Source organism: Epinephelus moara, chromosome 3 (assembly GCF_006386435.1).
Source record: "Epinephelus moara isolate mb chromosome 3, YSFRI_EMoa_1.0, whole genome shotgun sequence".
NCBI lineage: Eukaryota > Metazoa > Chordata > Actinopteri > Perciformes > Serranidae > Epinephelus > Epinephelus moara.
This window is the reverse complement of record NC_065508.1, coordinates 16349190-16366434: the sequence shown is the minus strand read 5'-3', so window position 1 is coordinate 16366434 and position 17245 is coordinate 16349190. Positions and strand designations below refer to the sequence as shown.

The 17245-nt window shown below is 41.0% G+C and overlaps 1 protein-coding gene across 1 annotated transcript in view; it reads right to left on the bottom strand.

The window, feature by feature from the left end:
- Nucleotides 1–2670: 2670 nt before the first annotated feature.
- The window catches only part of LOC126384004 (complement factor B-like), a 19642-nt gene continuing 5067 nt past the window's right edge, over nt 2671–17245 (bottom strand). Inside the window, exons 3-19 of the mRNA XM_050034807.1 lie at nt 16838–17044; nt 16570–16755; nt 16301–16477; nt 15273–15359; nt 13939–14078; nt 11429–11573; nt 11203–11331; nt 10721–10831; nt 10400–10534; nt 7538–7653; nt 7138–7270; nt 6799–6937; nt 6501–6577; nt 5355–5455; nt 5109–5238; nt 4725–4774; nt 2671–3277 (exon numbers count right to left, since the gene is read on the bottom strand). Of these exons, the coding sequence (XP_049890764.1) occupies nt 3098–3277; nt 4725–4774; nt 5109–5238; nt 5355–5455; nt 6501–6577; nt 6799–6937; nt 7138–7270; nt 7538–7653; nt 10400–10534; nt 10721–10831; nt 11203–11331; nt 11429–11573; nt 13939–14078; nt 15273–15359; nt 16301–16477; nt 16570–16755; nt 16838–17044 (2243 nt within the window). The 3' untranslated portion in view covers nt 2671–3097. The remainder of the gene's footprint in view (nt 3278–4724; nt 4775–5108; nt 5239–5354; nt 5456–6500; nt 6578–6798; nt 6938–7137; nt 7271–7537; nt 7654–10399; nt 10535–10720; nt 10832–11202; nt 11332–11428; nt 11574–13938; nt 14079–15272; nt 15360–16300; nt 16478–16569; nt 16756–16837; nt 17045–17245) is intronic.

Sequence of the window (17245 nt, the reverse complement as noted above, 5' to 3'; positions counted from 1 at the left end):
GAAACCAGATGAATGTTCCCATGGGAAGCCAGTACATCATCCTAACGCACCACACACACACACATGCTCCTTCACATACGGGGGTAGGCGTTTCACCATGTCAGAGAAAGCTAACGTTGAGGTTGAAAATTCACCACTGCCCTCTGATGTTTGGACATTTAGCCAATATGCAACAGTAAGGAGAATTGCTCAATGTACATTTTCTCTGAGGCGAAGCCTGACAGCGTAATGGTCAACAGATCATAGTTAAAGAGTAAAATAACATTTGATTTGGAGCCATAAACTTGCTCTGACCACAACAAATCACCCGTAATGCAATGTCCCTGTTTGTTTGAGGGCTGTAAAGACACAGCAATGGCTGACAAACTCAGTTCATTCCCATCTCAAAGCCAGAAAGACAAAGAAAAAACTTAATTACTCACCGAAAAAAGAACTTAACTTTCCACTAAATCCAATTTGGATGATCTGAGCTGGCGTGCGGCCAGACTAAGTGTCCGCATTGCGTAGGCCTGCACAGAGTGCTGGAAGTGGGCCCTGAGTCACTGACCTGAGGGGGAGCTGGACGTCTATATCAGCAGAGCTGCTCTATAAAAGAGTTTTGATGAAACCTTTTAAGCGCTGTAGTCATTCTTTAAGTCACATCTGTTTTATTGGATATAGAAGGAACGCGTTTAATAACCTGTGATTGTGAATGCATGAACAGTGGCACATGTAAATTATATTTATAATTCAAATTATATGATAGCATTATGAATGAAAATGATCTTTTCCTGCCTCATACAGTCAGAGCAATATTAAAATATCTTTAAAGCCAGCAGTGGAGACGACACACTGCACCCACCTATCAACACATCTACAGTATTTGAGAACACTATCTCACTGACTGTTCTCCACACTTGTGCCAGTTCAGTTGGTGTCATTTACGGGAGCTGACATCTGGTTTGTGTATTTGTTTGGTCAGCTTGTGACCTGTGTCATCCGGTCAAAACGAAACTTAAAATAAGCTCGATGTTTGGTTTGGCTGTGATAGTCCAAGGCAGGGGCAACAGGCTATGAATGACATCTCTATCACAGTAGCTTTTATCATATTAGGTAATTTTATTGGTATCATTTTGTTTTGGAGAATCTACTGAGGGACTATTTATGGGTAAAATAGACTGACAGGGATGTTAGTTGTGGCCAAGCGTCAGTCTACAGGGCTGAAAAATGGCACCAACTCACAAGTGCTGAAAAGTGTAATTCCTCTAATGGACACCTAAGGCTGGCTCCATAAGCAGGTCTATCCCCATAGACCCCCATTTTAAAACGGCCTATATTGCAGAAATAAACATGTTTACAGCCTGGTACAAAAACGGTTTTGGTCTCTATAGCTGATTTCAAGGAGGGGGTTATATAACTCACCTGTTTAAATTTGTGCAAATATGGCTACCTCTTTCTCCCAAAATCCAGGATGAAGACAGCCAAAATGCCAAACTTGAGGCTTCAAAATGGGAGTCTACAAACCAATGGGTGACATCACTCTGGCCAGGGGTAGCCTACACACACGAGTAAAAACGTAGTTCTTTTCATGTTCCTTATTTTAAACTGGAGCTTACATTTAGTCTATACTCAAGTCTATTTTTGAGCCAGTAATCTACTGTTTACTTCACTACAATAACCATTTATACTTTTGTTATTTGTGTGCTCTAAATTCAAGGATAGAGTTCATAGACTGCATATGGACAAGAGTGTGTGAGGAGCACCTCGCCTGCAGATGCCAGTTTCCAGGTGCCTGTAAGAAAACGAAGCACCACCTGTGTTTTGACAACAATGATGATTTATACCAAACTCTAAAAAAGACATTTACATGAAGTACTCCTGACCTCTGCAAGCACGTTGCAGTTGCACATGAAAATCTTGTTATCTAGCCAATGTTAGCTATGATAATTTCTCGTGTGTAACATTAGTCTTTGAAGTTATGATAAGGAAGAGATGTAAAGAGCGGGAAATTGGGTCAGTGGTTCCCAACTGGTGCAGCCACAGGGTCCAGATTTCTCCTTAGTCATCAGCTCAAGGTCCCACAGTTTAATATATTCAGCGTCATACTTGCGTTAGTCATGTCGCTGAGCTAGTTTGCTGTCTCTGTCAAATAGCTGTCCATTAGTCACTCACTCTACAGCAGGAAACTGCACTTCAAAATAAAGCTGTCAGAAATTTAATGTTATTAAAAATAAAGTGTTTTTTACAAACTTGACATATTTGCTATTCACTTGCAGTCCATTCAGAATGGACCCGTGACCCACTTTTGAGCTGCGACCCACCAGTTGGGAACCACTGGTATAGGCTTACTATGTTTGATGAACTTAACTGCTCTACTTCCTTTTAAAAATAAGATTTATAAGAAAGTGTTGTTGGTTTTTTTCTCACTAAAATGCACTTTACTTCACAAAGTGGAAAAACTGGAAAACTAAAATTTAAACTGGAAAGTAACTCAAGTAATTTATTCATTTTTAGGACTGTGGACCTTTAGTAAAGGGACAGAAACACGAGTCAAAACCGAGACACCTCACAAACTAAGTGGAAGGAACTGTGGTATGTTGAAACTGCCACTATGTGGTCAATATTGCCATAAAGCAGTTCTGTTAATTGTTTTCAGGGCAGTAAAATTAAATGGACAGTTAACACAATATGAACATTACGGCAGAGTCTCTCATTTATGTCATCACAATGTGATCATGCCACTAATCCTGAACCAGGGTCACCTATCAACCATTAGAGCAGCTTCTCTTCAAACACATTAAGACACAGGTTTGTACAGATTTATTAACTGCTTTACATCCTGGTTGGCTACTGAAGATACTGATTTAATGATGATAAAGTACAGAGCAGCATAACTGAGAACAATTTGCGTGACTGTAATTGTGCATTTTGTGAATGGGTGATGCCTTTTTATTCTGTGAGCATGTGTATGTATGTGTGCCTTTGATGAGAAACCCTTATCTGAAAAATGTATATTTTTCATGAACAGTCTGAAAATAAATCAGCGTCAATCAGAAAAACAGTATACACAGATCATATAACTGACACGGCGAAACAAAAATTATGTATGTAAATGGATTTAGCTGCTCAAAAACTCAAGTGGTGCGTAGTCATCCTGGGTGTCATTTCCAAGGACTGATTTGAGGAACGGGGTGACTCTGAAAAGATTAATATGGAAATCTCTGGAAGTCTCATCTGACTCGACGAGACCACCACCCGACTTGCACAAATCCTTGGTTCCCCAGCTGACCAGTGCAACCTGTGAAAGACAGCGTGGGTTACTTTACACAGTCAACAAGAAATAACATAAAGAAATTACCTCATTTATTTTAATTATGACTTTATCATTCTTTTGATAGATTCCCACTGGGTGATGTTTATTTGTTACATACCAACACATTCTCATTCCAACTAGTCACATATCGCCTCTTGTTCAATGGACTGTCATGTCTATGTGTGTTGCTGACGTTCCAGGACGCCATGTCAACTTATGCTTGTTACATGCATTATGTCGTTTCAAAATACACTTTCTTTAAAGATTATTTTTTGGCTTTTTGCTGTTATTTGATAGGACACCTTTAGTGTGAAATAGAGAGAGAGAGGATGACATGCAGTAATGGGGCCGTGGATAGGAATCAAATCACTGTTGCAGCAGAGACAAAGCCTTTCTACATTGGGCACCCGCTCTACCAGGTGAGTTACTGCACACCCCACACTTCCTTTTTACAGGAAATGTACAGTTTCTGCTCATTTGATGTGTGCAGTCTTTTTCAAAATAAACTTTCAGCGTTTTTATTTACGTTTATTTCCTTGTGCAACAAAAGCTTGTGGTTCGATTAAGAAAAAAACTTCATGGTTTGGCTCAACAGTCACACGTGAAGCAAACAGCGGCCTCCTGGGTGAAAGTCATGGGTTTGTTGGACCCATCTAACTACCCTCCCACCTGTGCCATAAGGACTTTCCAGTTCCTTATATTACGTTGTTACCAGCGGTGTTTCAAACTGAAGCCATCTGGCAGTGAATCATACTTTCGCAAAAGGTTCCTTTTTGCGTCTGTGTCTGAAGCACGATCGAAATCAAAAATCCAGTGCTTGGGCAGTGACTTGCAGCATCAGAAACCAATGAAAAAAGGCATCCTTTAATGTTAGCATGATACACGGCTGGTTGCCATTATAGTTTAACAGCAGCCGGTGGCATCAGGGGGAAACGTGGCGGGACAAGAACGAAAGTTAAGGTGGCGAACGGGCCGGTGGATAGGTCCAACAAACACTGACCTTCACCCGAGAAAGTAGTACATCATCCTGTAAGATTCTAAAGCCAAACCCTGTTCTTTCTCCCTAAACCTAACCACTTCATTTTGTTGCCTAAACGTAACCACGTGTTTGTTGTTGAAGGAAAAAAACTTCAATTCGCGTTGTTGTACTGATGTAGTGCGTTTATTTTGAAAGAAACAGTATGTAGACGTTAAATTTCTTGTGAGAACAGAAGTGTGTCTTGAGAGAAGAGAAGTTAAGACGGTGTCCCAGAACCTCAACAACCAACCCCCCCCCAGGGTACCTTGCACATTGTATGCGGACGTGGAAAGTCCATGACCAAACGTCAATATGTGACGAGGTCAGATGCCGAATTCATTGACAAAGCAGCTGTATTTGATGAGATGGGAATGAAAACAGGCTGGATATACATAGAAAAGACTGGCTATTTACCTGTATTGTGCGATGCTCGTAGTTCTTGAACACAGCACCTCCAGAGTCACCTGTCCCAACACACACACACACACACACACATGGTTACACCCAAAACAATGGACCTCAGTTACTAAGGCAAGAACCTTTTTTTTTATCTTTCTTGATAACTGAGGCTCAAATATTAAGAACTTTTGAGGTTAAAAAAAGCATTTTTGACATAGTGGGGTGTTTTACAATTTTCCTTACTTACCCTTAATTAGCCAAAGACATTGCTGCCTCCCTAATGTGACTGAAGTTACTGTGTGTAGGTGAAATGACCCTGTAGCTCCACTCAGAGATGTTTATGGGATATCTAGCAGCTCCTCTCACATAGGGAAAGAACTTGTAATAGAGGGAACATACCTTTACATGATATATGATCTCTGAAAGGAGTCCGACCACCAGTGCACAGGAAGTTATCAGTCACTGCATCCTTTGGATTAACTGTTGTGATGCCGTCTGCCTCTAATGCGTGTTGGATACACATGTCTCTCTGCATTGGAGAGTTGAAGGAAGAACAATAGCTCAGAGAGACTTGTTTTCAGTGAATACATTTCAAAAGCACACACACACATAAGGCACAACACAGCCTAGTAATTCAAAACTTACATTATCGCCAAGCTTAGCATAGACATCTTTTTCAGATATAGTGGTTCCTTTCTTGGTCAGGAAGTTGAGTCTTTCAAGATGAGTCTTTAACAGCATCTGTTCTGTATTTAGAGAACACAAACACACAGGAAATTGTACCTGAGGCTTGAGAGATATCTTATTTTAACAGGAGCCAAGACATTGGATTGATGGAAGTAGTAGTTAGACATATTTTATTTGACCGGGAAATATTAAAAAATGCATGATAAAAGCGCCATGAGTGGTCGGAAGACTAGAAAAGCGCTATACAAGTGCAGCCCATTTACCATTCAAATACCGGTCTTCAATGTGGAAATCCTATACTTATAGAATTACTTAGAGCGGCACAGTGCAGCCATGAATCTTACTTCTGCTGGCCAAACGACTATTTTCCATTGTAGTGCTCCACAAACTTGAATGGGGATAAAATGATTTAATCTCACGGCTCCTCTAGACTTTCTAAATTTTATTGAACAGAGTGGATCAAATCCTGATATTGAAACAAGTCACCTCGTCAGGGTTGTGACGCTCAAACAGTGTCTTACAGATGTCACTTTCACCATGTAAGTCAATGAAAAAGGTCTTTTTGGGCCACAGGGCATCACATGACGGACCCTGGAAATTGCAGTACCACTGTTTGGCCACCACGAAAATTGGCTTCAAAGCCTGGCACACTTCCTGGGGTCCTAAAATAGACACTTTGTATTTCTTTTCTCTGGGTCATGCAGCTTTAGCCTCAGTCTTTTAGGACAGTATCAAGTATGTTACCACCAAGTGCATTTTTTTTAACAGGATTTTTGTTTTAAATCCAGCTGTAAACAAATATTCATCGAGAAACTGCATTTTCAAGCAGCTCATGGAAGCTAATATTAGCGTAGCTACAGCTGGTAAAATCTGCTAACAAATATCTGCCTTTGTCTCAAATCAAGGAAACTAACATTCAAAAATCACAGATAAGTATGAGTGACAAATCTGCCACTGTTTTCATTGTAAACATGTGCAACGCCATGAAGGAAAGCTTGACTGGCGTAGCAACAGTAACCACGGGGTGTGGGGCTCAGCAAACCTTCAACAGTGATTCATTCATATGAAGACCAAGCTGTGTCACAGCACGTACAGTGACCTCACCTTGTTGTTTGCAGGTGGATTCACCAACCAGTTTTAGAGCATCACTGGTCTCCTGGGTGCATGGGATGCAAATAGGCCTGAACAAGACACCAAAAACATGGAGAGGATGTTGTTCCAAGTAAATACATTTTAACACAAGATATTCATTTATGAAAATGCTAATTTAGTTTTTTCTCAAGGACAGAATTTGTAATTCACCTGATTACAGGTTTGTCCGTGTGTGTAACCATTTTATCAATGAACCCACTGACGGGACAGAGAATGTAACATCAAATCCAAGTACGACACAAGTTCTCACCTAACAGCATTGGAGATCTGAACATCGTCCACCAGTTGGATGAGAGCCACATCGTAGTCATAGAACTCCTTCACGCCCTCATTAATTTTAGCTTTAATATTGTACTTTGGATGCAGCTTGAAGGTTTTCACTTTTTTCACTGTAAAGAAGACACAAGTATTTTTGTTGCTGTCAGCTGCAGTAGTGGATAGCAGATACATTTGTCAAACTAAGATGATTTTCACCTCAAAACTTTTAAAAACCCGACACTGTAACACTAATATTTGTGAACTTCTGATGCATCATTATGCCATGTTCAGAGAAGTGAAGAGGCATGAGTAAAGAAACATGTATCATTACCTCTGCCCTGTCCATCATCAATCTCAACTCTGACGTTCTCAGGTAAATCTCCAAATGTGAAGCAGTGAGCAGCAGTCAGGATAAACTTGGGGGTCACCAGAGAGCCGAGACAGTTCTTTGGCAGTCCTTCATTCTAAAAACATGGACAACATGGCAGTACATTATTAATCTGAAGCACTGACTCTTCTGTGTATATAAGCCGAATATTTCTGAATAACAGTTGTTTTCTTCCGTTGAAAAGTATATTTCTCTGATTTTTCTGATTCTTGTTGTCGAGCACAAGCAGTGAAGATTTCCGGCCATCATCATGCCTGAATAATTATCTAAGAGGACTGTTGGATTTGCTTAGTCAGCCTTGCAAACATATTTCACAGATTAAACAAAATCCTGAAACATTTACCTGGACAGTAATGAACGCCCACCATGGATACCTTTTCCTTGTGCTTTCATCTTTCTTGTCTTTTATTGAGTCATAGTCCTTGTGAAGACCACACAGACCCTTAACTTCTTCTTCATCTGCATTTAAAAAAAAATGTAAAAATCAATGTTGCTCATGTTCATTCATATAAAAACATTGTGGTATATGAACATTACAATAATTTCTCCAGTGTTTTGTTTTCTTTTTTTAACACACACACGGGGAGTAATTTGGGCTTTAGTGTATCGAACTGAATACATTATATAAAATTACTTTCAATAAGCAAATGGTTTTATCCAAAGCAAAGTACGACAAATGCATTTAACCTTTACAGGAATAAGACCGGCTTGTCATCATAAATTGTAAGTGCAGGACATTTTTAATGTATATTCTCAAGCTGTGAAAGTTTTCTTGTACCTGCAAAATTCAACAGGAAAAAAATTCAACATCTTATGGGAAAAGAAAATTATGGAATTCTTAAAAAACAAGAGTACGAGTCGACAACCATGTGGAGCAGCTGTCGGAGGCTAAATGCTGACATTAGAGCTGCAACATGCTCACAATGACAATGCCAACTTTCTGATATTCAGCAGGTATAATCTATAATGTTTAGCTGGACATGCTAGCATGCTTACATTTTCTTATTAGCACTAAACATAAAGTACAACTGAGGCTGATGGACATGTCAGTTTCAGCGCTCTAAAAGGTCCAGTGTGTAGGAATTAGCATCTAGTGGTGAGGCTGAAAAACTGAAACTTCTCTCATGTTCCAAGCGCATAGGCAAACTACGGTGGCCGATGCAAAAACATTAAAACGTGAATGACCAACATGTTCTCATCCTAATTCGTAAAACATTGCCACTTTGTCTGTAGACTGTCATGTCTACATACGATGCGCTACATGTCCTCCTGCATATGTTGTTGACGTTCTGGGACGCCATGTCAGTTTATGCTTACATGCATTTTATCTTTTCAAAATACACGTATGTCTTCACATGAAAACCTTTAGTAAAACCCCTCATATTTATGTTTTTTTCCTTGTGCAACAAAAGCACATGGTTTGGTTTGGTAAAAACATCGGGGGGGGAGCAAACAGTGGTCTCCCACGTGAAAGTCCCCAGACAGGAGGGGAGGTGGATGGGTCTTTCAAGCTCCTTCAAGCTCCTTCTATTACATTGTTAGTGGTAGCGTTACAAATTGCCACCAGCTGGTGCAATTTGTAACGCTGCCAGAGGTGCCTTTGTGTGTCGGTATCTTACATGGTCGCTCATAGATGGGAGGGTGAACAGGGAGAACAAGTTTGCTTTGCTGCACTGTTTCATATGCTGTAATTTGCAAACGAAAACTAATAAATACATTAAAAAAAAACAAAAAAAACCAAAACATGGTCGCTCATAACTCCAGCATTTGATAACTTTGGTTGGTGGCCACTGTGTTAACAACTACTGCCACCCAATGCTTATTATAACGCAACGAAAGGCGCCTTCGTGCATTGGTATCTAACACCCAGTACACTGACAAAGGCCCAATCCCAATACCCCCCTTGTCCACTACCCCTTAGTGAAATGAAGCAACGAGGGGCAGGGGTTGAAATCTTTCCCAAGGAACTCACTATGTCACTGTGTCGGTTACGATCACGCATATGTAACTATTTTAAACAGGAAGCTGCGAGCCATCTTCATTTCCAACCGGCATCTACAATGGAGTCTCCAGTTGAGTTCATCCTACCGATCGCGTTTGCATTATTCATCATGCTTCGTTTGATGAACGATAGACGACAGGGGACTTCTGCTAGCCAGCTAACATTACGAGGCAGCATAGTTATACTAGCTGGTGTGTTATCGTAATGTGAAATATCCGACAATTTTGCAGAACAGGACAGATGACAGACGCCAGATAGTGCGAGCTAGCTAGCTAGCTAGCTAACAAGCAACCTGACGACGGTAACGTTAGCTATGTATGAACTTATTTCCCCTTCTCTTGCTCGGTGGTAGCCATGGCGACGTCTACCCATCGCTGGCAAGTCAGCATCTGAAATCCCTCGTTCCGAAGGGCTAGTTTCATACCCACTACCCCTCGTTATGCCCCCTACCCCTACACGCAAAAAGGAATTGGGACACCCCTACCCCTCGCGGGAACGCGCAAATGTAGGGGTAGGGCCAAGGTGTAGGGCTAAGGGGGGGTATTGGGACTGGCCCAAAGTGGCGGTATTTGACGGGTTCAGAGTGGGAATGGGCTGGAATGGCCCTATCTAGAGTGTCTGCCAGTTTTGCGCTACTGTAGAAACAACATGGCGGATTCTGTGGAAGAGGACCCGCTTGGTTTGTAGATATTAACTCATTCAGCTCATTCTAAAGCAACGAAAACACAAAGATTCCTTATATCGGGTGTTTATAAACTAATACAACATGATTCATAGGCCTATTCCATTTCTGCCAATAGATGCCCTTAAATCCTGCACACTGGACCTTTAAGGGATGATGTGAACATGAATGTGTGAGACAGAATTCATGGCAATGCATCCAGTAGTAAGATACTTATTCTTAACCACAAACGTAAACCTGCAGCTGGTACAATTAAGGGCTTAAACTACATATCATGTAAGGGCACAGATCAAGAGTGATAGTTCTCCCTGCTCTTAAGTACTTTCTGAAACAAGAGGACCGCGTTCTCCAGTTATGATCACATATCTCCTTTGTGTCGAATTAGAGGGTGGAGATGAGTGCTATGGTAGACTAACACACAAATGCACTTAGTTGAACTACAAATACATCATACACATAATATTACAAATGTGTTGCCAGGTTCATTCAGCCTTCCGCCTCAGTTTTCAGAGATCACTTACCAATGATGTCATCAAAGGTCTCTTGTAAGTTTGCAATGTCCTTCATTCTGAAGTAATGCTCTCCGCCAGTCCCCGCTGTGAGGGGCTGCAGGTCCTCATCAAAGATATCAGCTCCAATGGCAAAAATATAAATGTCTGCAACAGAATGAAACATAGCATTAGTTGCATTAAAACATTCTGTCAAAGCTGCCTGCTAGGCATTAGTGCATAACACTGAAATGTTACTGATGATGTAGCACATGTGTGTAAGGAAGAATCAACACCAACAAGGCTGAACGATAGCAACAGAAATCTTCACAACAAATTAAAAACTAAACCTACCCAGGTATTCTTCTCTTGACTGAGCCTCATCTTCACCACTTTGATTCATGTATACCATGTTCTTTATTTTTGCCACAGTAGGTGCAGGTGATCCGCCCATATTATAAGCACCTAAGCACACAAAAAAACAGTGTAAAATGATGAATGAATGAATACTTTATACAACATGCATTGATTACATACTATAATTTTGAATCAGTGCTGATCTGACTGCACTTAAATTATAATTTAAGGGAAGCAACAGCAGTAAGAACACAGTTAAATGGTGAATTGAAGGAATAATCTGACATATTGGGAAATACAGTTCTTTACTTTCTTGCTTACTCTTAGCAAAAAACAAAAATAAATGTGCTTTACAAAATGTTGAATTATTCCTTTAAACAGTTGAAGCATTATTATTTAAATCCATAATTTTCCTTCAGTGAAAGATGCTGGCAGCTTCAACCCTGAAGTAATTAAATACACCAAGTGGCTGAAATTACCATCTGTGAAAAAGATGAGGACGTGATGATGTTCTTTGAAGGCCTCCGTTTTAACTCTTTGCTTTATAAGAGCCATTCGCTCCAAGAATGTAGTAAAGGCCATGTTCAGGTCTGTTCCGGTCTTCTTGTCTTTGAGTCAAAACACAAACACACACACCCAGTAAAACGAAGCTCAAGCCGCGAATAAAAAAGTGTTTCCAACAATATCTCAGATTATGTGACTTACCGCCTTCTTCAAAACTCTCCAACTTATTCTTGACTTCACTTAGTGTGACTTGGCCATCCAAAAAATCGAGAATGTTGACAACTTCATCATATTCAGAGGAGAAAAATATGATTTCATAGTTTGGAGTCACGGAAAAGGATGAGATCTGTGGAGACATAAAGCAAATCACTCAGATAAGGTGGATGATCTTTAGTGTTGTATGAACTTTTGACACAACTTTGTAAACACGTGCAAACTTGTCAAACTGCTGTGAAACATTTTGTCGATGCAACACCTCCGTGTGTATCAAACTGCTTATGGTTGTTATTTTGTTGAGTAATTGATTCATTTATCAGCAGAAAGAGAATCCCGTAGTATGCATTGACAACAAGCCAAGGGACTCGCGCCAAGAAGCATCAATCATGATTATGATGTGTAATTCATAAAGCAATTTACTTCTAATGGGCCGTTGTGCTGGCAGCCAAATGGGGTGGGATTATGTTTGCGCATGTTATATGTACAGTGAGCCAAATGTGCTTCTGAAAGTGTGTCAGACAGCGTAAAAGGCCTCATATGTTTGCTGACACCAAAAATACGATTCAGCTTATGACCTGAAATAGTAAAATCCACTGCTCGCAATTAGTATTATGACAATCACACTCAAAAAGCTAATGCAGTAAAAAAAAAAAGGAATGGATTAATTTGCAAAAAAAAAAAGTGTAAAAATAAAACTGTCTATTTTAGATGTATGGAGACCAAAGGAGCCATAAAGTCAATAAATAAATAAGACATCATGAAACAGGGGAGCGCGGGGCACAACTTAATACAGGGCAAATTATAAAATGATGTGGTTATACAGAGTCGATCCTTTCGTGCTACCACCAAAGAGTGGCCCGCGAAATTCCACAAAGATTGGACGTGTTTCAGCTGAGTTCAGTAACAAAGAGTGTTTTCAGTCGACATAAGAAAATTTCTTTGCCATACTTGTTTTTTGATCATATTGACACACAATATTACAATACAGTCAATACTCATATATTGACATGTGGATCTGGGTTTCCTATGCTGTCTACATCTATCGGACCAACCACTGAATATCGATGATAGACCAACAGATGGATGGATACCTGTATGGATACCTATCCTTCCCCTGATGTAGATGGAGACTTGTAGTTTATAGATAGAATCTTATTAAATTAATTGTGTCTCCCCTAATCATATGAAAACTGCAGATGGAATATTTAATATAAGCCTGAAACTATGAAATAATTGGGAGAGAGTTACTGCCTCAAGCAAGGGAGTTTAAGTATCTCGGGGTCTTGTTCATGATTGAGGCTAGAATGGAGCATGAGATGTGCCAGACCATCGTGGTGAAGAGGGACCTGAGCCAGAAGGCAAAGCTTTTGATTTACTGGTCCATCTATGTCCCAACCCTCACCTATGGTCATGAGTTCTGGGTTGTGACTGAAAGAATGAGATCATGGATATGAGCAGCCGAAAGCCGATAGGGTAAGGAGCTCGGACATTCAGAGGGAGCTCAGAGTAGGGCTGCTGCTCCTTCGTGCCGAAAGGGGTCATTTGAGGTTTTTCGGGCATCTGATCAGGATGCCTCCTGGGCGCCTCCTGTTAGAGGTGTTCTGGGCACATCCAACTGGTAGGAGGCCCCAGGGCAGACCCAGAACACGCTGGAGGGATTGCAGATCTCGTCTGGCCTGGGAGGAGCTGGAAAGTGTTGCTGGGAAGAGGGATGTCTGGGGTGCTTTGCTTGGCCCCTTCGAGCCAGCCCCGGATAAGGAGTTTTTAAACTCAGAGAGCTTTTATGAAATGTTGTAGCATCCTGACTCCTTTCAAAATTATAGTTACTTTAAAATAAAACTACAAGAAGTTTGTATTTCAAAGATAAAGTCTGCTGTTTTAAAAATTTAACAACACTTACCCCAATATCTAATTTCAAAATACATTTTTAAAGTATTTTCTTTTAATCAAGATGATCGGGTCAAGGCAAGTTAAGTGAGTGGTTGTTTATCGGATCTGGTTCACAGGCAGATTATTTGGAGGTAAATACTTTTAAGTAATACTTTAAAGTCTCAATATCTTCATGACATTTTGGACCCATAATTAAAACAGTGGCTCGCTCTGCCATGCCCAATGCAAACATATATAATATCACTCCTAATCAGATCAAGTGATCGATGAAATGTCCAGAGCAGTCACACTAATTGCTATATCTCTAACATGTTTTAACAACTCAGCAAATTTATTGCCAACATCCATCATTGGTCTGTACTTTCACCCTGTGAGCATCCTTTAAACTGAGCCCACAATCAGCAAAAACAATCTCACATCTCCAGTCGCTGCACAATGTTGCTGACCGTTTGCAAATTCAGCACATTGTAAGAGAGGCTGTTCTGTGGCGATCGCCCTCCCCATTAAAAGAGCACCGTAAAACTTGAACATAAACTGATTTATAATTTGGGGTAATACTTGCTTGTCTCTCGTTTCAAACACGAGGAAAGCTGCTGGTGTCTTACCTTTGTAACAAGTTTGATCACAGCGTCTCTTGCATCCTTGATGTATTTCTCTTCAATGCTCTCAGAGATATCCACGGCGATGTAGATGTTAAGTGTCCCATTTTTTGAAATCCGGATTTTTCTTCCCTCCTGTGTGTCATCTGAACAATCCACAACATATGCTGTTAAAGTGCCGTTCACATTATATGCCATATTCATGTACAATTGTTGGGGGTTTTTTTTGGAGAAAGAAGTCTAATGGAAGAAAAGACAGTGTTAGATTGATATATACTAAACTAAATATGATATACTTAACTATAAAGTAGGATAAATGATAAAATTACTATTATTAATAAAATGAAATCAATCTCCCTACTAAAATGTGCTGTACTAGCATAAATAATAATCACACAGCATTGCTATCAAACATTGCTCATAATCTCACTATATAATGACGAAAACTCTGTCTGTGGGTGTCTCTGTTCTACGTTTTTCTCCTCACTGACTTGGTCAATCCATGTGAAATTTGGCACAGTGGTAGAGGGTCATGGGAGGATGCGAATGAAGCAATATTACATCAATTGGCCAAAGGGGGGCGCTATAGCAACCGATTGAAATTGCAAACTTTGAATGGGCAAATCTCATGCCCCGTATGTCGTAGAGACATGAAACTTTGCACAGAGATGCCTCTCCTCATGAGGAACAAATTTGCATCTAGAACCCATAACTTCTGGTTATATAGATTTTCCGCCATTTTGAATTTTTTGAAAAACACTTAAAATCGATCTCTTTCTAGGAAGTTTGACCGATCTGCATGAAACTCAGTGAACATAATCTAGGGACCAATATCTAAAGTTCCCTCATGGCAAAAGTTGGAAAACTTACTAAAACTGAGCTTCTATAAGGCAATGAATATTGTGGAGGGCGTGGCTCATCACATAAAGGTGTATAACATCTCAAGGGTTTCACCGATCACCACGCAACTTTGTAGGCATATGACCACACATAATCTGAGGGGACCCCTCCGTTATTGACCCCAGCAAACAAAATGGGGGTGCTAGAGAGCTAATTTCTTATCTAGGCTTAACCGCCATAGCGATTTTTACTAAACTTGGTAGATATGTAGAACAGGACACCTCAAGGTGACTGGAGAAATTTAACTCTAATTGGCAACTGGGTGGCGCTATAACAACAGAAAAATGCTTAAAAATGGCTAAAATGCGACCGATCGCTGAGGCTCCCCCTGTGGCCCAATGTTTTGGGGGTTTTTTTCTAATTTTTGGTATGACTAAATCATGGTATGGTATGCTGTACTCAATGGGTATGGACTAGTCAGATTAGATGCAGGAACTTACCGATGGGCTCTAAAGTGGTGAGGCTGTTTTTGATCGCACTACCAAACGCCTCTGAAACCTCCAGTGGAGTGTCATAGGTGTGTTTGTCTGCAAGAAGAAAAAGTCTCATAAACTCATAAACATTTGTAAAAATGAAAATGAACTGACACTAAATAAAAGGAATCACTGCAGAGACTGGGGTTCACTTCAGAGTCTACTGGTGGGAAGTTGGTGAGGGATCACTGGAATAGTGACTCCTGCTGCATGTAGAGATCCCACCTGCCTGATCAACCAGTAGTCAGTAGGACATGATCCCTCACTGGCTTCCCACCAGTGACCAGGAGGCTACATTTTTGAAAGGGCAAGACAAGCGGTACAAAACCAGAACTTGTTGAGAGGTTAATTTTATATACGAAACACAAGCACACACAGCTAGTTAGATGACTACAGCCTGGGTTGTGCTTGATCAGAGCCAGGCCAGGCCGACAGTGTTACAGGTAGCAAGCAACAACAAGCAGGCAAGCGGTCGTTCTGCATTGAGAAAAAGAAGAAACACTGACCTAGTACAAACTTTTGTTTCAACAGTATGGGCTAAGACTGTTCTTTTTGTGTTTCCCGTGTTGGTAAAATCAGGTTCGAACATTTTTTCGACACCTGATCTGTTGCATGTAAGCAGGCAGGTTACGTCACCTGGCCTGTTGACCACAGACACAGCTGTCTTTTACACAGGATACAAACACCAGTCTTCTACAGGAGCTCTGTGTTTGACCTGCCTACTCATATGGATTTTCACTCTCTATATTACTCCTGTCAGTGCATTGGTCATGTGATGGCAGCCCTCATACGTATGTAGGTTATATACCTGTTTTGGTGCATAATTTTTTGTAGGTATATGTATGAATGGTGCATGAATACAGCCTGTAACCTGTTGAGAGCTGTGTGCAGGCAACCTCTGAATCATAGATATGCTCTGAATATCAAATGGAGCTCCTTTAAGCACAGTTTCCATGAGACTCAGTACAAACAGTATTCATAGGTATCAGTCTTACAGTAGCACGCTGGCTCATTGCCAGTCCACTGGCCGTTCTCCTGACACACTCTTTCACTCGACCCCACCAAAAACAGGCCGCCGTTGCAGCTGTATTTCACTGTGTCGTCAATTCCAAATATGTTCCCTGTTCTTGAGGCACCAGCTGGGATACCAGGATCAGCACACACGTCCCCTGCTGTGGTGACAAAAAAGACAAAAGACAAGTCACAAAACAGCCACCAGTGAGAACACACCCCAAACCTGAGTGGATGGCTTCTCAGGACTTACAGTCACGGCTGCAGATGGGAGTGGAGCCGCTCCATTTTCCATTTGTTAAGCACACACGTTTGGCTGAACCTCGCAGCGTGTATCCAGAGTAGCACTCATACGTGGTCTCATTGTCCACAAAGTACTTCTCCTGAGGAGGAGAGACGTTGCCGTTCTCCAGCACTGTGGGGTCTGGGCATTCAACAACTGCAAAACAAAAGGATCTGAGTTATCATGTGGAGCAGGCAGCCAGAGTCAAAGTGGGAGACATCATCATCACATCACTCACGCTTGCATCTCTGAGGTCTAAATCTTTTGGGTGCTGGATTCCAGGAGCCATTAGCCTGGCACAGGCGGGTTAGTTGGGGGTATGGGTAGTAGCCCTCAGGACAGTGGTAGACCAACATGCTGCCTGTCTTCAGCTTCTTGGTCAGTGAATAATGACCTCCCTCCATTGCCATACGGTCTTCTGTGCAGTCACATCGAACTTCACCTCCTGAAAAACAAAAGGCCGTTATGGGGCGTGGATGTTTTGCACACACTTCTTAGCTTTACTAATGCACTCAAACTTTTGAAAGCTCCCTCCAGAGTCATGAAAGACACTATGCAACTACTGATAAAAAATCAGATAAAGTTATTATTGTAGGCGATTTTAACATTCATGTCGACGTTGATAATGACTCCCTAGCTACCGCGT